We start from the raw sequence: 26,402 nt of genomic DNA on the forward strand, positions 1-26,402 counted from the left end.
TGTTGTGGCGGTGTAGCGGGGTTTGTTATCGTAGGTGTGTTCGTTATCCTAGGTGGGTTCGTCAGCGCTAACCGGTGGGGTAAGTCTTGGTGCTGGTTTTCGTAGGCGCCACGGGATATCGTGTCGCCGTGCCGAGGGTGGGTCTAGCCGCATAATTAGGTTAGGTCGTAATACTCTTTCGGCCTACTTTTATTTTAAGAATTAAAAACTTTAAATAATTTAATTAAAGCTTAATTTTAAACCGAATACGTAAGAAATTAAATTACGCGGTATTAAAATAGCTCTTTAATATTAAGTTTCGCTAAACTTAATTAAATTATAAAAAATATAATATAAGTAATATACCGGCTTATTCTTTTAAAAAGTAAAGGAACTACATTATAAGAAAGAAATATATTACTTAACCGGCGCCGCCGTATATAAAAAACGGCTATAAAATAAAAGATTATTTTATATATAAATTAAAAAAAGCTTATAGTTTTAAAGGGATATTAATAAATAATTATAAAATAAATCGCGCTAAAATAGTGATCGTATAAAAAGGCTTAAAACGCGCCCGCGGCGCTATAAAATCTACGGGGAGCCCGGGCATAATACGCGCACCTATTAAAACGATATAAATATATTTAAAGATAAAAATTCCGATTAATTCTAATATATTAAATACGTTATAACGGAATTAATATATAAGGTTAGCGTATATAATAAATTCGGTTATTTAATAAATTCGCTTATAATGTACGTTATTTAATATAAATTTAAAAATATAAGTAAAAATTTAACTATTAAAATTAAAAACATCGATTTTAATATTAAAAAAAAACCTTTATTTATATTTATATATAAACTTAGCTAGGAGTACGAATAAGCTTTAAAAGAATATATTATTAAAAACCTTAAAAAAGAGTTATATAACCATTTATATTATTAATAAACTTCCTTGTCCTTTTCGTCTCGAAAAAAAGCAAAGACGAGAAACTTAAATAGCATATATATATTAATTATTAAAAGCTTAACGAAATTATTATTAAAAACCGGCACCCCTTACTCTTAATCGGCGACTTATAAAATAAGCTATTATACGCTAAGATCTTTATAATACTTAACCTCTTTAATATATATAACTTAATCCGGATTAAAAAAAAGAATAAAAAACCGCGTTTTAAATTAAATATAAACACTTTAAGTATTAATTTATATCGTTTAATTTAATTAATATATTAATTAGTTTTTAAATAATAATTAACTATATATTATACGAATGCTTCGATAAGTTCGTTATAATATATTTCGATAATATCTTAATTTATTCCGAAAACGATGAGATAGTATTAAGAGCACGTAAAACTAGTACTTTAAAAGTTATAGGACGCTAATTTATTAATTAATTTAAAAAAAATCGAATGCTACTAACGATTCGTTACTTTCGTAAAATATATAATATCTTTAGGCGAAATTCGAATAAAACTTTTAAGAATCTTAATAATTAAAGAATAGCTTATGCTTATAAGCGTTATAAAAGTTAAATCCTTTTTAAAATTAACTAATTATTACCGGATTTTTATTACTAGATTTAATAAGATAACAACGTTTCTAACGAACTTAATAAAGAAGGATAAATTCGATAAACGAAAAAAGAAGCCGAAGCCTTTTACGATATTAAAGAGTGAATTCTTAACGAATTAATATTTCGCGTAATAAACTTTATTAAACTTTTTAAAATTAAGATTAATGTATTAGATTATGCGATTAAAAGATAGTTAAATTAACGAGACGATAACGAGAAGTTATATCTTATCGTATTCTTTTTAAAAAAGTTTAATAAACTAGAGTTTAATTATTAAATTTATAATAAAGAATTGATAATTATTATTAAAACTTATAAAGAATAAAGATATTATTTTAGCGGGATAATAAAATTAATAAAGGTTTATATTAATTATAAAAACTTTATAATATTTATTATTATTAAAGAATTAAATAAATAATAAGTATAATAGTTTAAATTCTTTTTAAGGTTTAAACTTATTATTATTTATTAAAAAGGTAATGAGAACGGCCGCGTCGACGTATTAAGCCGATAAGTAAACTATTAAGAAGAAGTTTTATTCGAAACGCGAACTATCTTAACTTACGATCGAAACGATAACCTCGTGTTATTATAATAACTAAACGTTACGACCCACGTTTAATATAATAATAATTAGGTCGCTAAATTTTAATAATTTAGTTAAACCCTCGATCTCGCCGACTATATTAAAGATTATTTCGAGAACCGAAACGGTCTCACCTTTTACTAAAATAAGATCTATATCCTTAAGTAGTGTCGTAAAGATTTTATTAAAGAATTTTATAAGCACTTTATATATAGATATTAAAAAGTATTTAAACCTTAAAACGAATTATTAAATAATTTAATTACGAAAACCTTAAATTAATTATAATTAAAGTAATTCATAAATACGACTTATATAATAAAACTAAGGCTATTTAATATTAATTATATAAAGAACTATAACTAATTCTATCGCTAGATAAAGTATAAAAAATAATCGCGCTTAATTTCGTAATTAAGCTACCTTTATTAAAAAACCCTTAAATAAAGTTAGCTACGATAGCATCTTAATAATTATAAATAAACTTATAAAATATACTTACTTTTTATTATATAAAAAGTTTAACGATACTAGCGACCTAGCTTACACGTTCCTCCGAACGATCTTTAACTAGTACGGGCTACCCGAGATAATTATCTCTAATAGAAATAAATTATTTACCGCTAAGTTTTAAAAATTACTAATAATATAACTCGGTATTAAATATAAGCTATCCACGGCTTATCACCCTTAAATAGATAAAGAAACCGCGCGGATAAATTAAACCTTAGAATAATACTTACGCTATTACGTTAATTACGAATAAATTAATTAAGTATAATTATTATTTATAACTTAATTCGTTTATAATAACGCGGATAACGAAATTATACGCACGTTATTATATCGAATAAACTATAAGTATAATGTAGAGATTATTAAGAAACCTTTAAAAGGAGAGCTAGTATTAATCGTAACTATATAAGTTAAAAAATTAAAAGAATTCTAAATTATATTATAATAAAACTTTATCTTTTTTAATAACAGATAAAGAAATACGCCGACTAAATTAAATTAAAGAAACTAATTTTAAAGGAGGGAAAAAAAAGTTTACCTTTTACGGCGAAATATTAAAATTAAGCGACTAAGCGATAAACTAGACTTTAAAAAAATCGGATTATTTAAAATCGCGGAAATTATTTTAAAAACTAATTATTAATTATCGTTATTTAAAATAATACGAATATACTTAATATTTTATATCTTATTATTTAAACTAGCGGTTAAAAACACCTTAATTAATATATAATTAAAAGTCGTAATAAATTAATATATAATTAAAAGTCGTAATAAATTAATATTAATATAAAATCGAGAAAATTATTAATAAAAGAAAAACTAAATAAAACCTTTAATATTTCGTTTAATAAAAAGGTTACTTATTAAAAAATAATACTTAAAAACTTAAGAAATCCCTAGCGAACACTGCGGAGGAACTTCGGAAGTTCGAATAATAATAGGAGATACTAAGGGACCTAGGCCTTTAAAATTAGCTAGGCCTAAAGAGGACTAGTCTATATCGATAAGGACGCCTAAGTTCTAGAGGTTATTAATTAAATAACCCTCGTAGTTATCTAGCGTAGGTAGGATATTATTCTCTTTATTTAACTCCTTTATACTACGATTAAATAAGTCGGCGCCCCTTTCCTTCACCTTTCGACGAATCTTTCGAATTCGTAATAATCGATCGGCCGCCTCGGCGAGCTAAGATTAAAGCTTAGCTAGCTTTAAATAAAGCGATAAGAGCTTCTCGCTCTCGTCCTCTTTATTCGCGTTTAATTTTCGCTACTGTTTTAAAACCTTTTCTAAGAACGAAATAATTAAAAAACCGTTATATAAACGACCGCGATTTATATACTTCTCGTAACGAGAAAAATAATTTAAAATATAATAATTTAGTTTTTTATTTTTAAAAAAATATAAAAAAAATATAATTATAAAAAAATAATATTCGTAAACTTTAATGGAAAATTTCTCGATACGATTTAAAACTATAATAAATATATATTATATAAAAAAAAGGGAACTTATAGAATCTTAATATAATAATATACGATAAGTATTTCTAATAATTAACTATTTTAAAAATAAAATAATAAAGAGAAGAGGGATAATATTACGACTTAACTCGACGACGTAGCTAGTACCTACCTTCGGGACGGAATTAAAATAACTCGAAACACTTACGAATTAATAAATAATTATTAACTCCGCTAGTTAACACTTATAACCTTATTTATAATAATAAGAATTTATTATATTAATTATAATAACCGATATTACGACGATAAACGTATACGGCTAACTTAGGGTAGTACTCGAAGGGTAATATAAAGTAGATAAATAAAAATAAACGAGCAGAGATAGCTAATATAAATTAAATAAATAGAAAGAAGTTACGTATTAATAAAATAAAGAGCGATAAGATCACGACGCTCTTAATAATCCGGCGTAGATTAATAAAAGAGGGATTAAATATATAACGATAAATAATTCCTTATATATTTTATATAAACATTTTTTATTTTAATAATTAATTTAAATAATAATATTAACTTATTAATAAAGTAAACAGCTTTAAAGAAATTATTATAAATCCTTCTAAATTTATATACCTTAATTACCTTTATTCTTATAGCTATTATATATTATATTAATAAAAGCGGACTTTTATTACACGTTTAAATACTCTCTCGTATTATTAATATAAACCCTAGTACGTCGATTTAGGTTTCCTTTAAAACTTAGATAACGTTCGTTATAAAAACGTACTTCTCTTTTTAATATAAAAATAACTTATTACTAAAAGACTAGGTGATTATAATTTTTAAAAATAGCTAAACTATGAATAAAAAAGGCGAGAACTAGATTCGATATTTTAATTAATATATTAAGTTTCGTATAAAAGGTCGTTATCGCCTCTTAATTTTAAACGGTTACGAAAGCTACTACTCGATAACTTTCGAGTTTTATTATAAAAAGAACTCAATTATTATACTTTATATACTTTCTTATTCGTCGCATAAGCTCTAGCCTTTTAATATCGGCTGTTTTCGTATATTAAAAAAAGTGTACGAGAAAGAAATTAAAGGTTTTATACGGGCGTATATTACTTATATCTTTAAAGAGGACTTTTTACTAGCGATTTTAAAAGCGTTCTAAGCGACTTTTATCGTTTCGAATATATAAAAAGGCTTTTAAAAAATAAGACTCGTTTTATATAATTTAGAATACATTATTTTAAAGTTAAATATAAAGTTACGTATTTTAATACCTTTTAAAACGTCTTTTAGCTTATTTATCCTTTAAGAATTAAAAACCTTAAATAATTTAATTAAAGCTTAGTTTTAAACCGAATACGTTTAAAACCTTATTATATAATATTAAAATAACTTTCCGATATTTATTTTAATTAACTTTAACTAGATTATAAAAGCTATAATATAAGTTATATACCGAGTTACTCTTTTAAAAGGTAAGAACGCGATACTTTAAAAGGTAAATAAGATACTTAGCCGGCGCCGCCGTATAAAAAAAACGGCTATAAAATAGAAGATCATTTCGTATATAAGTTAAAAAAGACTTATAGTTTTAAAAAAACGTTAATAACTAGTTATAAAACGAATTATATCGAAAGAATAATTATATAAAAACGTTTAAAACACGCTTATAACGCTATAAGATTTATAAAAAGCTCGAGTATAATACGCGTACTTATTAAAATAATATAAAAACCTTTAAAAACAATAATTATTAATATATTTAATTAGTTTTAAACGTTATAATTAAATTAATTTATAACTTATAAGGCTTAATAATAAAAAGTGCGCAGCTCGCTTATATATGTAGCTCGCTTATAAGGTAAGCTAGCTAACGGTGCTACGGTTACCTTATATAAAGGCGACCTTAAAAATTAATAATAATATTATATAATAATAATACGAATAATTTAATTAAAAATTAATACAAAATCTTAAAAATACCGTTTCAGTCTCGAAACGCTTTTATAACACTTTTAATTTTAGATTTAAAGTCAGATTTAATTACAACGGCTTCCGGCGCCGACGATAGAAAAGTAACAGCCTGGGGTTCCGATATAACGCTATTCATCTCCCTCTTAACTGCCATAATATCTTATATACGCGTAAATTTCTAGTTAAAGTTAAATATTACTTTTTTCCTCTTTTTACCTCTTTTTTTTCTTTAGATTACTTTTTAAAAGTAACTTCTCGTATTCTAATTAACCGATCTAATTGTTTAAAATATTTAGATTTTTTTAAAGCTTTCGAAATAAAACTCGACGCGTCGCGTTATTAAAAGTAATATTATTATTATTAAACGTATCCGCTAACTCTTTAATTTAGCGGTTAATTATAAGTATTAATAACGTTAAGAAGAGGTTTAAATAGTTTTATTTCTATTTAGTCTTTTATTCTCCGGTTCCGGCTATTAAAAGGCTTATTAATATCGCGAGGGAATATATTAATTATAGCTTAGCCGCTAGTTATTATATACGGCCGAAAAGTAAACCTTTTAATTAGTTCGTAATATTAAAAAAAGTTACTCTTATTTATATTTATATTATTAAACTTTATATAATATAGGGTTATTTTTTAATAATAAATATCCTTTAATATATTAAAAGGATTAAAATCTAAAAGTTATAATAAATATAATAAATATGCCGGAAAGAAGAGAAGGTATATCTTATACTTTAAATACGTTATAATAAAGTTCTCGTTTACGTAGCTAGCGTAGCTATTTAAAATAATAAACCGTTATTAATCCTCGTTTTTAAGCTTTATATAAAGTATAAAAACTTTATTTAATTATATTATAGCTAGCTCCTTATTAATCTAGCTTTTAAAGGATATCGTAAAAACTTAATCCTCTATAATATTCGTTAACGAGTCCTCTTTTTCTAAAAACTATTACTATTAAACTTATTAACCTTTAAATATAATAAAAAGAGGTAAGGCTCGGCTTAAAGCGTTATTATATTTAATTATAAAAGCTTATTTTCAATTAAAAAAATTTATAACTAATATTTTTTTTATTTTAATAAGTTTAATAATTATTATATTCGTTTTATAGCCGAGCTAATTACCGATCTCGTCGATATTAAACCGAAACTCGGGAGGGATCGATTTTAAAATAAAATTATTAAGCCGCTCGAAAAACTTAATAATTTTCTTTACAAAAGTTATATTAAGTTTTAAGAAATCTATCCTTTTAAAAAAAGTAATATTAATAAATAAATAGCGAGTAATAAATCTTTTAATTTAATACTTATCGAGTATTATATTAATCTCGTTAATTTAAAAAATTCGTTAGGCGAATATTTAAAAAATAACGTAAACCGGTAAGCAGCTTAAATTATATTACGTAAGGTACTAAGTTATAATCTAAAACTCTTCCGCTATTATTAAGGCTTAGAAGGACTTATTCCGTTATTTTATAGTTTTACGGTCGTAAATCTAAGCCTTTAGAATTATTCTAAAGATATTATACTTCTCGGCGGCTTATTTTATTAACGAGCTATTTATAACATTTTAAATCGCGCGTTATAATATTAACTCGTTAAGTTTACGGCCTATTAAAAAGAGGGGGAAAAAAAAGATAATATTATTTAATTAACTATAAATTAAAAACTAACTAGTTTATATATTAATTTATATATAATACTATTAGGGGCTATTTAAATTTAAGGGTCGCCGTTGTATAAGGTGACCGTAGCACCGTTAGCTAGCTTACGTTATTAAGAAATAATAATTAAAAATTAACCGCTATAAATTTTCTTTTTAATCTCTTTTTTTAAAAACTCTTTATTCGTAAGGCTAATAAAGCCTTTAACGAATAAACTAATAAAATCGCGAGCCTCGAAGCTTAAATTAATTATTTTTAAGCTAAAGTTAATAAGAAAACTATTAAGATACGTTAAAAGGTAAGAATAATACCGGGATAGCGATTTATTTATATAGCTGATATACGACGGGCTAAGTAGAGGTTAAAGGGTAGGGTCGTATTTAAAGACGAATCCACCGACGTTAAGGTGTTAAGTAAGACGCAGAACGATATAAAAGGAATAAAAAACGATAAAAAACGGAGATAAAAGATTATATTATTATTAAAAATATTAAAAAATAATATATCTTAACTAATTTTAGTTATAAAAATAACTTAAATTAAAAAAGTATATTTAATAAGGTTTCTAGTCCGCGAAGGGGTGCTTTAGTTTATATATTACTAAGCTATTTATTAGCCCTCTTTTATTTAAAAATAATAATCGAAAGTAATCGAAAGAGATAACACAAGCCTTAACTAGTTTTAAAATAAAGCCCTTACACTTATCTTAACTCCTTTAACTAATAGTGTATTATAGTTAATATTAAAAAAGTGTATTAATTTAAAGCGCTAGATTCGACACTTTTATTAATTAAGTTAAAACGACCTTATTATATAACACTAGCTATTTAAAAAGATTTATAAAAAATATTAAGAGAAGGATTATTTATTAATTAATACGGCATTAATTTATAGTTTTTAAAAGAGAAATTAAAGCTTATAAAGCTACGAAAAAAGCGAAGGGTATAAATTAATTCGAATTTAAAATTTATATTAATTAAAAGTATATAATATATAAAAGAGAGATTAAATTAAGTTAAAATTAAAGAATCGAATTTTAAAAAATCTATTATATTTATTACTAAAAGCGATTACATTATAGTTTAAAATTAAAGGAATAATTACTATTTAAAGTTAGTGGTTAATTTATACCATTAATTTTTTAAGGTGGTCAATTATGGGGTTACGAACATTATTTCAGTCCTGGACAGTGCTACACCACAAATAGGTCTCTGGAGCACCAATACCAAGTTTATATATAGATTGCGGCTATAACGTCTCGCTTCTTATCCCAACATACCTTCGTGGAAAGGGACATCTAACTTGTGACTTGTCCCCCAAATGCCCCGGAAGACTAGGCAGTGGATGCGCCGTAGAATTAGGGCCACTCGACCTTGCGCATGGATAGATATGGTGGTGGTGGAACCCACCATCATTTATCTTCCTTCTTCTCGGCAGCTTTCTTAGTTCTCTTTCTCTGCTTGTTAGCCTTAGGCTTCGTGATGCGGTCTTCGAGCTTTGCACTGGGCTGCAATACCTTTGGCTTCCTCTTGCCATCTTGGAGCTTCTTGTGGCGAGGCTTGCGAGCAGACTTCTTCGCGATGGGCGCAAACGGCCGAGGTATATCGTCGTCTGCGACATACAAGTCGAGAAACCTACCTCCAGCAGCTGCGAGGGCTTCCTCTCTAGTAGTCCCCTCCTCGTCTTCTTTCAGCAGACCCGTGACCACTTGGTTGTTCTCGGCGCCGACCGTGACATAGACGCTGCCGTACACCATGCAGGTCTTTTCGTCGCTGCCGAAGCAGGCCCCGATAGACCACTGCGGCTTCTCGTCGGCGCCGTCGATGATGGCCGGCGGGTCTCTTCGCGGGGGCCGTGGATGATCCACATGTAGGTGAAGCCGAGGTGCGCGGCCAGTGTGGACAGCGCCGACTCGACCGAGTGCCCCGCGCGGTAGTCGTCCATCTGCAACAAGGCGTCCTGGTGGTACTGGCAGGTCCAGTTGAGGCTGACGCCCTTGGTGTCGACCTCCTTTTCACACCAGCTGGTGTCCCTGCTCTTGCCGTAGAAGGGGGTGTAGGCGCGCCCTTCAGGCTTATCGTCGCACCGGTTCCACTGTTTCCTTTGACTTACCTTGGAAGCAGCAATTGCTGTATTTGTAGGCTCTGTGCCGCTCGCAGCGGACTCCCCGGCTCCCTTGGGTTTGGCTGAGGACGTTGAGGCATCCATCGTCGCGTTGCTCTGAATAGACTGAATCCGCATGTGAACTAGTTCTCAAATTCTTGCTGGGATTACCATTGTAGCTAAGAAATTAGTGGCAGACATGCCCTTCTTATGTAAAGTACCTACTTGGTTAAAACAGCCATTGAGACACGACTAAGAAACCTGGCAAACCCCTCAGAGAAGCACAAAGGTCGATTACAATGACATAGTTTCCCTTTGGGTGTATACAGACACCAATTGGACCGTATTTATTTGACGAATTAGTCTGCCTTTGTTGTATTCCTGTTCAGTGTTCCTAAGAAACAAGGGAAGTCTCAACACCCAGCTCACTCACGACTCGGCTTCTGGACTCGTTCCAATTCAGCTTCATATGCAATAAATTCTTCAAGCTTGCGTTTGATAAACTCCTTGCGAGACGGGTCCTCGTCCATGAAGGCCTTGACGCGTGTGGCCAGATCCTGGTCGCGATAGCATTTGACGTCGAGGTAGCGGAAAGCGAACCATTCGATATCGGTGCAGTTCTCCAAAGCGTTGGCGACGGAGGAATCCGCTGTTGGGCTTAGCATGGGTCCATTCGTCCGCCAGCATTTCGTTCCCGTACATCCCTCGTTCGAGCCGCTTGACGACGGATAGGAATGGGTCCAACTTCTTCCGGTAAAACTTGTAAAACGCACTGTAGGCGAGCCTTACGGGGTTAGGGTCGTCGAACCACAAAGGTGGCTTGAAGAACTGTCGTGGAACGACGCGACTCCGTTCCCAATCTAAGAAGCATTCCACCTCCATGCTTTCGTTGGCCAACAAGTTGTCCGGTTCAAAGTCGCCATGAACCAAGACGAAGGGACCTTGGTCCAGGTTGCAGTCGACCCACTTCCCAAAGTGCTGCCGGAAGATTCTAAGGTGATAGAATGCCTCGGGTCCAATATCTTCGTCTGTGACACTGTTCCGACTTTTGGCAAACGCGTTATCAGCGATGTCTAGAAGCATCGACACGTATGCATTGGCCGAGGTCAAACGGCCGTCGTTCCAGTAAGCAGACTGTATCGCGGAGGGTTTGATTCCTTCGAGCTCCTGCATATTGGTGTCGACTGATGTGGTCATCCGGGACACGTCATAGCCAAGCGGAGTGTCTTGTAAGCACCCGATGGAACCAAATTCAAGCCTTCTGAGCTGTATGAAGATGCTCGCCAGGGAATTGTGAAAACAGGTTCTCTGTGCGTCCGACATCTTTTTGATGTCCCTATATGAGAGTTGTTTGCCTTAGACGTACTCGAGAATGACGAACGACGATAGCAGGTCGGAAGTCGCGCCAACGCGGTGTGCGATGACCCGTGGGACCGGAATGGTCGTACGTTCGGACACGAGACTGCGATGCAAGAAGATCGAGTTAGTCTGGTCAATGGTCTCTGATTTGTTCCAAGTCCGAAAGGTATACGAACCGCATCGTCGCAACTTCGCTCTCAAGTTTCTTCGCGCCGGCAGCCAAACACGGCGGCAGAGGTATGCGCACTACCCAGCGCTCTCCATCGTCAAAGGCGACAAAGAAACAAACATTGTAACTACCGCGAGCGAGCGGAGAAAAGTAGCTGCAGCGGTCGCCATGTCGAACAGAAGAGGCAAGCTCACATATCTGCTATTCTCGTATCGAAGCTATCAGCTCATCGCGTTGTTGGTAGACTTGAGCCTGCACGATTGCATCTCGCAGTTGTGAGGCCCCCATACTGTTTGGGCACAGCAGGAGCTAATTAAAACCCCGAAAGACTTTCTGAGAGAGGGGGCCCGGCTCGTTCCTCCCAAGCAGACCTTTTTGTGCGCTGCCTAATCTACCCCTACCGCTTCACCGCACTTTCAAAGGGATGGAAAACTGGGAACCAACAGTTGGTTGGTCAAGTGCAGCCAAAGTAACGCATATAAAGGGGGCTTTAATGCACTGAATGCATAAAAATGGATGCATCAGTGGTAGGTAATTGCACAACTTAATTACTTAGTATGCATTCCATACGCAAAAAGGGGGTGAGGAGCCGGGGCGTTTCTTTATACTAGGTATATATCCTCGCCGTTATTTCCATAATGGCTATATCGAATACATTAGGCGCAACGGGATTATGAATCGTGCACATCGGAAATCTTACCGCAGAAAGCTTTGTACTGTAAAGATCATTGCTACATTTGCCCACACGTCTTATTGATAGTATACACTCAAGACTGGATGAGCCGGAAATCCAGAGCTCTGCCATCCTTGGCAATCCCCCAGGCTCGATACGCGCTATTCAAGCTTTCGTACAATTCCTTGTCATAATCTCGGCCAGCATCCAGCCAACCCACCTCTTCTGTGCGCCAGGTGAGCCACGTATCGGCCCTTACCCCTTCAGGAGCATGCAGGATCCCCACCGCGATGCACGAGACAGACTTCGTGGCTGATACGCCTGGTCTATCGTACGTGAAGCAGACAGTAGCTCCGCATGTACCGCAAAACCCACGACATTTTCCCGGCGAAGACGAATAGATCGTCAGCTTTGCACTCTCCCGCGGGTCGCATACCATGGTAGGGACATACATCCAAGCACTCACGTGAGTGCCAGAGGCCAAACGGCAGTCGTTACACGTATCCAGGCAGGCCTTCCACTTCGTCTTGTCGATAGGGGAGACGAACGTCTTCATGTCGCTGTCTGCCAGAACCTCGTTTTTGGGTCGGTCGATCAAGAATGATACGTTGCGGCAGTGGCACTCAGCCAAGAGTCGATCAACTCCGTCATTCCCTATGACCGCTTTTGGGACAACAGGCCGGGCTGAGTCGTCACTTGGATTCCACACCTCCAGTTCTCGAGTGCCGATTTTCGGCAACCATTCATGTAGGCCACAAGGTGCTGACTGGGTGTAGACGTGCTGGCTCAATACGAAGACATCCTCGTCCTTTGGGAATAGTGCGGTAGATATGTACCACTGGTCTTCGCCCGTATCGAAGACGCCCATATGTGCCCCGCAGGTTTTGCAAAAATGGACGTGGTTGCCAGTCTCTTGTTTGTACCGAGTTGTGGACTGCTCAAGATCGGAGGGATTAAGAAAGTGAGGATGGATTCCTCGAGGTAGAAGTGCATGGATTCTACACATCGCGCCATGCATGTAGCGATACTGACTGCAGTGGCAGATATGTGCTTTGAGCGGGAGTGCTGAGGAAGGAAGGGCCAGGCTGTAGTGTAGGGCATTGCAAAAGCATCTTGCTGTGAAGATCTTGTGGTCAACCTGTTGAATTTCCGTCATCCTCGTTGAGTATTCGTTTATCATTGCCTGGCTGTGAGGTTTTGGCTGCAACAGGTGGTGTTCCCAGAGAAGGGTTTGTTTGCTGCCTGAAACAGGACCTTTCCTCAAGTACATGTAGCAGAGAGTGGGGGGTTCGGGTTCTGTAGGTGTACTACATGATTAGGGGTCGAGCCAATCAGTCGTTGCGATTTTGGAACCCCTCACTTCCTCTTCCACTTCATTGTTGGGATGTGTTGAACCCAGCAATTCCCAGGGGCCAATATCTGTGGAACACAGCCATAAGAGGATGCGCCTCTTTTCTTTCGCTGGTTCCCTCCTCGCAAGCATTCTCTGGCATTCGCAGTAGACCATGTCAAATGGACAAATCTTGAGACTTTGGTTACCTACTACTATCTGTACCTCGTTCTTTATGTTACTGAAAAGGAAAGGAAAGGAAAGCTTAATTAAGTTGGAGTCGATACAAACAAGATACAATATTGACCAGCGCCGCTCCAGCGCCGCATTGATGACGGCTTGCGACAGCTAGAGGTCCGGAAGATGTCCTCTCTCTCTCTTACCATCGGCCCCAACGCATGTGTACCACGAATTATGTGTATCGTCGGGCATTTCCTGAAGGAGATGGTCTTTATCGAGACAGTGCGCCCCTCTGGAAAAGCAGCCACGACAGATATCGAAGTTTGCCGAGAAACATGAAGCGCAATGATAAAATTGCTCGCCCGTGAAACCCCGGCACCTGTCACAATATACCAACCGCAAACGCCATGCATCAACATCCACTGGGTGGGGAGGGTTTTCTTTTGTCCGAATCCAACCTCGCTCTGTAGCCGAGGGAAACCTCTCCAATAATCTCCAAGCCGGTTCTCGTGAAGCTGGATTGGCAGATCGACAGATTTCAATGATTTGTGAGATGTACCTGGGAACATCTTGGTCGAGGGACGGTAGATAGGCTGGATCCACATGAGGTTAGCTGCATACTTTGTCCGGGCTCGTGTTACACCCGGCTAGCCCACAGAGTGTGTATGAGAGCACCGCTTCCAGGCCGTTGGCGACACGCCAAATCATGAGTCCTAGTTGGTAGAGGTCGGTAGATGGAGACGCTTGTAGAAAACGCCGGGTAGAGTCGAGTATCGCCATATCGCGGCACTCTGGGGGTAACGTATGTCACCCCATAACCGACACCCCTGTATAATACTAAAATGGCTCACCGCTACTTTTCTTTATTACTTATTTTCTTAACTAATTTTAAAATAATTTATCTCATTCTTTTTATATTATATTTATTTAGTATTTATAACACTTTATATATAAAATAATATTATTATCGTAATTTTTAATGTTATAAATAATAAACTAATACGTTAAGCCGCTTTAAATTAAAGTATATTAAAAACTACGCTAGGTAAAACTAAATCGAAGCGAGAGGCTAAAAAAAGTTATTAAAGACTCTTTTTAATATAAGAAAAGTTTTTAATAGATTAAGTTCTAGTTTAAAAAGCTTTTAACGTGGCACTAATGTATACGTAAATTAAGGAACTAGCTTAACGAGTTTTAACCTTTAAAGGGGACTATTAACCACTCGGTAAAAAATAAATAAAAGCTTTTCTTCGACGCTACTTAGCTTTAAAAATAAAAAGTAACGCCGAATCGACTCTTAGCGCATTAATAAAGTATTAATCGAAATAATTAAGTCTTAGTTTTTAATTAAATTACGTATATTTTAAATTTAAGCTATTAAATTTAAAAATAAGTATAATATAAACGAGCATAATATTTCAACAGGCTAAAAAAGTAATAGCTTTATAATTAATAGTTTAAAACTAAGTTTTATTTAATAAAAATAGCTTAGTTTAAAGTATTAAATAACTATATTAAAATATATATTAGTACTCGACAGGGTTATCTCTTTTTTAATAATTTATAAGGGTAAATCGGTTTAAAAATAATAGTTCCTTTAAAAATTTAATGAATTTTAAAGATGAAAGTTTAATATAAATAATAAAAACTCGACGAATAACGAGATCGCTATTAAATAGCTCGAAGATATCTTTATATCGAAAACCACCTCGAACGACTCGAAAAATACTCGTTTACTTATTTTAAATAAGTATAGTAAAAATACGACCGACGATTTTATATCCCTTTATTATTAAAATAATATTTACTTTTTATTTTTACCCCTTTATTTATTACACGTTTTTTACCCCTTTAATATTAGGGGTTTTACTTTTATAAAAACTTATTATTAAAAAGAGATCGGTTTCTTAACTTTATTAACGGATTTTTTTTTAATAAATAAAACTTCTTTATATATTATATTAAAGCTTATAAAAAAGCTTTATCGATTTATAATATTAAAGGTAATTAACGTAATAATAGTATTTAGCTTGTATATATTACTAAGCCACTTACTAGCCCTCTTTTATTCGAAAATAATAGTTGAAAGCGATCGAAAGAAATAACACAAATCTTAGTTAATTAAAATAAAGCCTTTATACTTATTTAAACTCTTTTAATTAATAATATATTATAATTAATATTAAAAAGTGTATTAATTTAAAGCATTAAATTCGATACTTTTATTAATTAAGTTAAGATAACTTTATTTTATAACACTAGTTATTTATAAAGATTTAAAAAAGATATTATAAAAAGAATTATATATTAATTAATACGGAATTATAAATATAGTCTTTAAAAGAGAAGTTAAAGCTTATAAGGCTTTAAAAGAAGCGAAGGGTATAAATTATCTTGAATTCGAAATTCGTATTAATTAAAAATATATAATATATAAGAGAGGGGCTAGGCTAAGTTAAAATTAAAGAATCGAATTCTAAGATATCTATTATATTTATAATAAAAAGCGATTACATTATAGTTTAAAATTAAAGAAATAGTAGTTATTTAAAGTTAATAGTCGATTTCCGCGTTCTATTTTAATAAGGTGTCGGTTATAAGGTTATATACGTTACATTAAATAGTGTGTCCTCGTTATAATAGAAGCGTTCGTTAAACTAGGCATGACACATTAAGTCGTTATTTAAATCGACGCCGATAAAATTCCTGATCAGGTCAGCTAGTTATTACGATCGGCGGGTTAGTCCCCCGCGGGGTAGCACTTAAGGCGTAGAATTAAATAAAAATAACCCGAAGAGTTATTTTTAAAGCTTTTATTTTATAACGTAGTAATTAATTTATATATATTATAATATAATAACTTTTCGTTTTTATTAAATAAGAGACGTAGGTTCGATTCTTATATTTATTAAATAAAAGCTCTTTTTAATTACTTAAGTAAGATCGCTAATAAATAAGTAAGGCTTTATACGAACTAGTTACCCGTATAAAAGCCTTAGAGTTTCTTTATATCGAGCTTAAATAAATTATATAATATTAAGGGTTTATTACCTTAAGCATAAGGGCATACCTTTAAAGAGAAGGCATAGTATTACGATCGGCGGGTTGGTCCCCCGCGGGGTAGTACTTAAGGCGTAGAATTGGACAGAAATAACCCGAAGAGTTATTTCCGGAGCTTTTACTTTGTAACGCAGTGGTTAGTCTACACATACTGTAACACTAGGGTTCCAGCTAAAAATCCCGAGTTATGTAACGAGGCGACTATGGAAACAATCTGCCAGCATTTTTTCTCTCGACGTTTCCAGGTAATCATGCTTGACTAAGCTTAGGGCGCTCGAGAGTAATACATAAGGTAGAACCCCCTCTCGCTAACCCGCACGGCCTTCCTCTTTATTAACCCCCCTTTAAAAGTATTAAAACTTAATAATTTTATTAAATTAATTAATTAATTATTAACGTATAATTATATTTTTCATATATAAAAAAGTTAACGTGGTTTATTATTAAATTAACTATATTATTAAGTAAAGTTTTTTTATTTTATATAATTAAACTTTAATATATAATATTTTTATAATTATAATATTAAATTAATTAAAAAATATTGTATTAGTTTAATAATTTAAGAGACGCGAAAGAGTTTAAATTAAATTAATTAAAAAGTTATTATAAAAGTATATAGTATTTTTTAAATTATTTTAAATAATTAATTTTAAAATATTAAGCTTTAATATAAGATTTAATATTTATAATATAAGTTATATTTAATTAAAAAAGAGGTGCTTTATAATTATATAATTAATTTAAATATTTAAAAAATGTTTTTTAATATTAATATTATAAAAAATATAGTTAATTTTGTTTAAAATCGCGGCGGCGAGGACCGCGTTAATAAGTATTAAATTAAACGCTTTTTTAATTATAGCCCGGATTTTAAAAACTAAATAAACCGTTAATACGATTATTAAAAGGCTTTTTATAAAGATTTAAGTATTATTTCCGGCTAATTCGCGTTAATCGCGAATATTAAAACTAAATATAATGTTTTAAATAAAAATATATAAAGTTTTAATAAAACTAGTTTTATAATAAATATAATTAAATTAATATTCGTTATAACACGCGTTAATTAATATAAAAAAGGGAAGTTAATTTCATTTAATAATAGAAAATAACTAATACTTATTAAATATATTAATTTATAAAATTAATATATTCCCTCGTTTTTAATCGTTTAAAGTTAATATTACTTTATAAATTAATATTATATATATAACTTATTAAGCGATTAAATAATTAAATTCGATACTTTAATAAGTATTATAAGTGATTAATTAATATAGAAATTTTTAAAAAAGCGAGGGTTTAAAGGCTTAAGTTTTATATTTATTTACCGAGTTTATTTTATATTATATATATAAGTCTTTAGTATTTAAACGTATATTAACTCTTTTTTATATATACGCTTATTATATAAGATATATAAAGAAACCTTAATATACTTTCATCTCGTATTAAAATATATTATAATATATTATTACATTAAATTAATTATTTATACGACTTTTTAACGATATATTATTATATATTTAAATGCTCTCGTAATTAATAATTAAATCGTAATATTTTATTTTTATACGGCCTTATTAAAGCTACGAAATATATTATTATATTTTTTAAAGGCCTTTTAACGCTTTTAATTTATTATTTAATATAATTAATTTAATAAAATCTTTAAATATATTAATCGAGAGCGGCTTTATAAGCTTATTAATTTAATCTTTAATCCATTTTATATATTTAATTAATACGTTATTTACTTATATTTTATTTTTAATATAATAATAGCGGTATTTAACGTGCCTTTACTTTTTAAATACTTATATAATTTTAATTAACAACTCTATTATTATATTTTTTTTAATATAATAATAAGCTTTTTTAATTATTAACTTAGTTTTATTAATAAGTTTTAAATATAAATAAGTTTTTTTATAACTTTATTTACGGCCACGTATTTATTTTTCGTAATTAATAATATTATATAATTTTATGAAGTTAATTTTTAAATAACGAAATACTCGATTATAAAAGTTATACAGCTTATAACCGATTGTTTAATATTTTATTTATATTTATAGTTTATATTATATATTATTCTTAAATTAAGCGTAGTAAATTAAATATATAAGTAACTAAAAAACTATTTAATTACTAATATAATAAGCTTTTATTTTTATCACTTTATAAATAACTATATACTTTAATTATATGCTTTAATTATATTAATATAAAATTAATTATATATTATAATTAACTATTTATAACGAATTAAATATTAAACTATATTATATTTATTATAAATAATAATATACGAGTTATTTAAATATAAATATAATATTTTAATTCACTTAATGTATACGTATATTATCTCGTAAATTTCGAGAGCACTTTAAAGTTTATTAAAGTCTTTATCGCCTTACCTCGATTAAACTTTAACTTTTTTAAAGCCTTATTAATATATTAGTATTAGTTAAGCTTAATATAGCTTATTATTATTTATTAACAAATTTTAACTTTTAAAAACTAGTCGATATTATTTAATGAATTAAGAAATATATTAACCTTAATATTTAATCTAAAGAAAAGTTAATTATTAATATAAATAACTATAATCTCTTTTATTAACGAGTTTAAATATACGATATTATTAGATTTTACGTATATATATTAAGTTTTAATAATACTAAAAAGACTTTTATTATAATGAACTAAAGCTTTATTTTTTTTAAAATCAAGCGTGAACATTCTTTAAAGTGCTTTTTTAACCGCTTTAAAGGTGTTTTAAAGTTATCTTTTAAGAGATATATTTTAACCGGTTTATTTTAAGCCGGCCACATTTTTATTTCTCAGGTACCTTTTAACGCACTTTAATTAGCGAAGTAACTACTCTTGTTAAAAGGCTTATTAATTTACGACCTCTTTTTTTTATAAATAAAGTATTTTATAGTTTTATTATATATAAAGCGGTAAGCCTATTTTTATTTTTTTATTAAAGAAGGCTTCGAATTACTAGTACTTCTTTAGTATAATTATTATAACGTTTAATTTAAACTTTTTAATAATAATATATATTTTAAAAATTTTAAGTTTATTAAGAGGTTATTTTTTAAACCGCTACTTATTAATTAAACCTCTTTTTAATATATCTTATTAAAGTTAGCTTATTTTCTAATTAATTTTAAAATTATTTACTCGTAATTAGGGTATTTTTAAAATTATATCGTATCTTGCGACGTCCGTAATATTATACGTGATTCGTTTATATCGTTTTTTAATATTAACTAAAAAGTTCGCGATTTCTTTCCGTATTTCTTTATCGTTATAGGTTATAAATCCTTTATCGACGGTTTTAAGTTAATATAAAGCGTTTTTTTCTTATTATTCGAGTTTAAGGTAATTAACGATTTATAATGAAATATAATTTCTTTATACTTTATTATCGAGTAGCGATTTAATATAGACTTTTTTTATACTTATTATTAATATAATATACTCGTAAACAGCTCGATTATTTATTATTTAATATAGGGACTTATTTTAGTCCGCTTATTATTATTATTTTATAATAAGCGGCATTTATTTTTTAAGCGCTACTCTTATAAGTAATTATCGATTTTTTACGATCGTTTATTATATTATTACTATTATTCCCTTTATTCTTTATAAAGCGTTTCTTAGTATATTAGCGGAGCTGTTTTTATACTTTTCTTTATATGAAGTATTATCTTTAGTATTTAAAATTTAGGTTTTTCGAGTAGTTTAAAGGTTTATTAAGTTCGTTATAATTTATAACGTATCCCATAAACGAATGTCCTATATAAGCGAATATCTCATTTTTTTTATACCTCTTTCGATAAAATATAAGTTAATTTTACCACAACGTATTTAATATATTAAAATTAATCGGAATCTTTATCTTTAAATACTTCTATATTATTCTAATAAGTACGCGTATTATACCCGGGCTCTCCGTAGATTTTATAACGTTATAAACGTATCTTAAACGTCCTCGTATAATTACTCCTCCGACGTAATTCGTTTTATATCTATTTATTAACGTCCTTTTAAAACTACAAGTCTTTTCTAGCTTATATACGAAGTAATCCTCTATTTTATAGCCGTTTCTTTTTCGTATAGCGGCGCCGGCTAAGCATCTTATTTACCTTTTAAAATGTCGCGTTCTTACCTTTTAAAAGAGTAACTTAATATATAATATACGTTATAACTTTTACGATCTAATTAAAACTAATTAAAATAAACGTTAAAAAGTTATTTTAATACTTTATAATACGGGTTTAAACGTATTCGGTTAAAAATTAAGCCTTAATTAAATTATTTAAAGTTTTTAATTCTTAAGGAATAAATAAGCTAAAAAACGTTCCCGGAGGTATTAAAATATATAGCTTTATATTTAATTATAAAATAGTATATTCCGGATTATACGAAACGAGTCCTATTTTTTAAAAGCTTTATATATTTAAAACGGTAAAAATCTCTTAAAACGCTTTTAAAAACGTTAATAAAAAGTCCTCCTTTAAAATATAAATAATATATATCCGTATAAAATAAGCCAGCTGACGGTGCTACGGTCACCTCATGTAACGGCGACCCTTAAATTTAAATAGCTCCCGACAGCATTATATATAAATTAGTATATAAACTAGTCAGCTTTTAATTTATAATTAATTAAATAATACTATCTTCTTCCTTTTTTTTCCTCTTTTCGATAGGTTGTAAACTTAACGAGTTAGTATTATAACGCGCGATTTAAGATGTTATAAATAGCTCGTTAATAAAATAAGCCGCCGAAAAGCATAATATCTTTAAAATAATTCTAAAGGCTCGGATTTATGGCCGCAAAACTATAAAATAACGGAATAAGTCTTTTTAAACCTTAATAATAGCGGAAGAGTTTTAGATTATAATTTAATACCTTACGTAATATAATTTAAACTACTTACCGGCGTACGTTATTTTTTGGATATTTGTTTAACGAATTTTTTAAATTAACGGGATTAATATAATACTCGGTAAATATTAAGTTAAAAGATTTATTACTCGTTATTTATTTATTAGTACTATTTTTTTTAAAAGGATAGATTTCTTAAAGCTTAATGTAACTTTTATATAAAAAATTATCGAGTTTTTTAAACGGCTTAATAATCTTATTTTAAAATCGATCCTTCTAAAGTTTCGGTTTAATATCGACGAGATCGGTAATTAGCTCGATTATAAAACGAATATAATAATTATTAAACTTATTAAAATAAAGAAAATACTAGTTATAAACTCTTTTAACCGAGAATAGGCTTTTACGGTTAAATATAATAACGCTTTAGGCCGAGCCTTGCCTCCTTTTATTATATTTAAAGGTTAATAGGTCTAGTAGTAATAGTTTCCGGAGGAGGAGGACTCGCTAACGAATGCTATGGAGGATTAAGTTTTTACGGCATCCCTTAAAGGTTAGACCAATAAAGAGCTGGCCTTGGTGTGGTTAAATAAGGTTTTTATCCCTTATATAAAGCTTTAAAACGAAGATTAGTGGCGGCTTATTATCCTGGATAGCCACGCTAGCCACGTAAGCGAGAACTTTATTATAACGTGCTTAAAGTATAAAATATAGCTTCTCTTCCTTTTGGCATACTCGTTGCACCTATTATAACCCCCGAGATCTTAATCCCTTTAATATATTAAAGGATACCTACCATTAGAAAATAACCCTATACTATATAGGGTTTAATAATATAAATATAAGTAAAAGGACTTCTTCCGGTATTACGAACTAATTAAAAGGTTTACCTTTTAGCCGTATATAATAGCTAGCGGCTAGGCCGTAATTAATATATTCCCTCGTAATATTAATAAGCCTCTTAATAACCGAAACCGGAGGATAGAAAACCAAGCAGAAGTAGGACTATCTAAGCTTCCCCCCAACGTTTTCGATAAATAATTCTCCTCTATAGCGTTACTAATATTTATAACTAGCCGCTTAATTAAAAAGTTAGCAGATACGTTTAATAATAATAATATTATTTTTAATAGCGCGACGCGCCGGGTTTTATTCCGGAAGCTCTAAAAAAGTCTAAATACTTTAAATAACTAGATCGGCTAATTAGAGCACGAGAAATAACTTTTAAAAAGTAATTTTAAAAAAAAGAAGTAAAAAGAAAAAAAGAGTAATATTTAACCTTAATTAAAAGTTTACGTATATACGAGATACTATAATAATTAAAAGGGAAATAAATAGCGTTATACCGGAACCCTAGGCTATCACTCGTTTATCGTTAGCGCCGAAAGCCGTTATAATTAAATATAACTCTAAATCTGAGATTAGGAGTGTTATAAATACGTTTCGAGACTGAAACGGTATTTTTAAGATTTTGTAGTAATTTTTAATTGAATTATTCGTATTATTATTATATAGTATTATTATTAGTTTTTAGGGTCGCCGTTATATTAGGTGACCGAAGCACCGTTAACTAGCTTATTTAATTTCTTTTTTATACGCCTTTTTTAATATACGAAAATAGCCGATATTAAAAAGTTAAAGCTTATATAATAAATAAAAAAGTATATTAAATATAATAATCGAGTTCTTTTTATAATAAAGCTCGAAAATTATTAAATAATAACTTTTATAGCCGTTTAAAACTAAAAAATAATAACGACCTTTTATATAATATTTAATATATTAATTAAAATATTAAATCTAGTCTTCGCCTTTTTATTCGTAATTTAGCTATTTTTAATAACTACGATCACCTAGTCCTTTAATAATAAGCTATTTTCGTACTAGGAAGAGAAGTGCGTTTTCCCGGTAAAAATAATATATAGAGGGATAGCGTAATCGTGTAATCCGACGCCCTAAATAATTATAACTTATTCCCGGTTCTTTTACTATATTACCTTAAGCTTTCCGCGTTAATCGGAAGTGGTTACGACTATTTCGAACGAGATTTAGCTTATAAAAAAGCCGGTCTCGTTGAAGTTATAGATATCCTCTTTTTTAGATCCCGTATTTATAAATTATATTCCGTACGAAAATAAATTACGCGCGATACGCGTCGAGATCTTTATAAAGAACTCTTTAATAATCGATTTTTCGATTAAAATACGTCTAGAGGTCTAATTATTATTATATAAAATTAAAGGCCTAATTAACGCCGACGCGTCCCGCGTCGCGTAAATTAAATAATCGATTCGCTATAGCTTTTTATATACTTAATTTCGAGTTATTTTAAAACGCTTAAAACGTTAAATTAAGCCTTTTTCTTTATTTTTTAATTCTATACTTATAAAAAGAAAAACATTAATATAAAATTAATTATAAGAAAATTAATTAAAAATACATAGCTCGCTTATAAAGCACGTTACTTAATTATTAAAAGGTGTTTTAATAAGCGTTAAAACTAATTCGGCGACGAAATTAAGCGTCGATTTTTTATTAACTGTCGAGGGTAACTTTAAACGTAGTTAAGCGACACCTTAATCCTTTAAAATAATATATTTCGATAATAAAGGTTTCAATCGATCCCGCGGATAAATCCTAGCTATTTTCTAAACATTTTAAATTATTAAAAGAGTTAAAACGTTAATCTTAGCTTAGCGATATACTTTTTATATATTTAATTTAATACGCTTAAATTTAAAAACCGCGTTTAAGTATACTTTTAAATAGATTCTTAGCCTTTTCTTTAATAGCTCGAAAACCTTTATATTTAAAACCTATATAATATAGCTCGTAAAAAATAAGTTATATTTTATTAATAAAATAAAGCTATAAAAAATCTTTGTTTATATATAAATTATAACCGTTATAAATTAAAACGACTTATTTATTATTATAGCGAGATCGAATATAAAGAATAAAAATATTTTAAATTAAATCTAATATTATAGGATTATTAGTCCACCCTCTAAGCGATGCTTTAAACCGCTAGTTATCTTAAAGATGGCCGTCTTAGTCTAGAAACTACTAGCTTTAAACGTCGGCCCCTTAAAAATAACAAGCGGCGAGAGGGCTACGCTATTATAGCCTATATACTCTATAGTAATAATCTATTCCCCCTTTTTCGACGTATTTTTTAAAAATTAAATAACTAATAGCTTTAATAACTACTTAATGGTTATTATTAATGCTTTAATTAATACTTATTTTATTAATATTATAAAAGCGTTTAAAAGAAATATTAATTAGTTTTAAAATATTAAATTTATCAAAAAAGATATTAATATTAATAATAGTTATTTTATTAACGTAGCTATAATTAATTATTTTAAACTTAATAGTTTTAATAAACTCGTTTTTAATTAAAATTCGAATATATTAACGTTACCTTAACGTATAAAACGCCTCGAAAGCGTTTAATATTTATTAAGCTATATATTTAAACTTAATAAGCGTTAGTGCGAAGCTTAATCTAGCTTAGCTAATAACTTAATTCGTTAATTAATTCTTTAAAAATAATAACAATACCTGCCGGTCTTTATTCAGCTCTTATCGCGTCGGTATACCGGCTAGGCGCCAGATAACGTACGATCGGTCGGCATTTTATCTACGAACGGCTTCGCGAACATTTAGTCTAAGCTTTACGTCACGTATTATAACCTACGCGCGTTTTTAAGTATTAAACGATAATATAAAAAAATAATTAAAAAAACCGAATAAAATAATAATAATATATATAATTAAAAGGTAAAATTAATAAAAGAAATCTATATTATTATTTAAAGCTTTAACGCGTTTATAACGCGAAACACAGTGGTTCGTAAAGGGGGTGGTCTATAGAGGAGTGCCTTAGCTTACGAGCTAAAGATTACTACCACGCTAACCACCCTTAATATTTTAAGTAGATAAAGCCTTTTTATAAGCTCTAATATAGTATATAAAGAAGTTTTATTTCTTAATAAAAATAAGAAACTAATCTCTTTTTAATATTAAACTTTTATAAAAGTAAAAACCTTCACATTAAAAGGTTAAAGAATATATAATAAATAAAGGGGTAAAAATAATAAGTAAATATTATTTTAATAATAAAATAATATAAAATCGTCGGTTATATAACTATTATACGTATTTAAAATAAGTAAACGAGTATTCTTTAAGTTATTTAAAGTAGTTTTTAATATAAAGATATCTTCGAGTTATTTAATAGCGATTTCGTTATTCGTTTAGCCTTTTTTACTTATATCGAACTTTTATTCTTTAAATTTATTTAGTTTTTAAGAGAACTATTACTCTTAGACCGATTTACCTTTATAAATTACTAAAAGAAAAATAGCCCTATTAAGTATTAATATATATTTTAATATCGTCGTTTAATACTTTAAACTAAGCTGTTTTTAATAAATAAAATATTAGAATAGCAGGAATTAAGATTTTCTATATTACTTTAAAAAAAGTGCTACGTACTTACGCGCACGAACCCCTTTCTTATTTTATTAAGAGGGGCATACGATACCCCTCGTAGCTCGTATTAAAAATAGATATAAATAATAAAATAAGAACGATTAAACCTCGATTAAAACCGGAATTATTATATATACGAGAGCTTATTTAATATTAATTAATAATTACTCGTAACGATTATAAATTAATAAGAATAAAGAAACGGTTTTACGCCTTTATCGATATAAAAGCGACCGTATTAAAGAGCCCCGAGAATTTCCGCCCGTTAGAGATTCGGAGGAAGAGCCGAATTAAATTAACTGTACGAAGAGGAA

At 29.8% G+C, this 26,402-nt stretch overlaps 3 protein-coding genes across 3 annotated transcripts; all 3 read right to left on the reverse strand.

Annotated features, from left to right (window-relative positions):
• Positions 1-9,213: 9,213 nt before the first annotated feature.
• Positions 9,214-10,010, reverse strand: PG994_000168 (uncharacterized protein; the record flags this gene model as incomplete). The annotated part of the gene is made up of 2 exons (XM_066851577.1): positions 9,214-9,643; positions 9,706-10,010. 2 exons carry the CDS (start codon positions 10,008-10,010, stop codon positions 9,214-9,216), a joined length of 735 nt encoding a protein of 244 aa, XP_066722209.1.
• Positions 10,011-10,330: 320 nt separating this feature from the next.
• Positions 10,331-11,078, reverse strand: PG994_000169 (uncharacterized protein; the record flags this gene model as incomplete). Its single annotated transcript, XM_066851578.1, has 2 exons — positions 10,331-10,554; positions 10,679-11,078. The coding sequence occupies 2 exons, from the start codon at positions 11,076-11,078 to the stop codon at positions 10,331-10,333; spliced, it is 624 nt and encodes a 207-aa protein (XP_066722210.1).
• A 1,122-nt stretch (positions 11,079-12,200) lies between these two features.
• PG994_000170 (uncharacterized protein) lies at positions 12,201-13,112 on the reverse strand (the record flags this gene model as incomplete). The annotated part of the gene is made up of 1 exon (XM_066851579.1): positions 12,201-13,112. The coding sequence occupies one exon, from the start codon at positions 13,110-13,112 to the stop codon at positions 12,201-12,203; it is 912 nt and encodes a 303-aa protein (XP_066722211.1).
• Positions 13,113-26,402: the final 13,290 nt, after the last annotated feature.

This window comes from Apiospora phragmitis (genome assembly GCF_038363925.1).
Source record: "Apiospora phragmitis strain CBS 135458 chromosome Unknown utg000001l:1.0-2902119.0:1.0-2906034.0, whole genome shotgun sequence".
Lineage (NCBI taxonomy): Eukaryota > Fungi > Ascomycota > Sordariomycetes > Amphisphaeriales > Apiosporaceae > Apiospora > Apiospora phragmitis.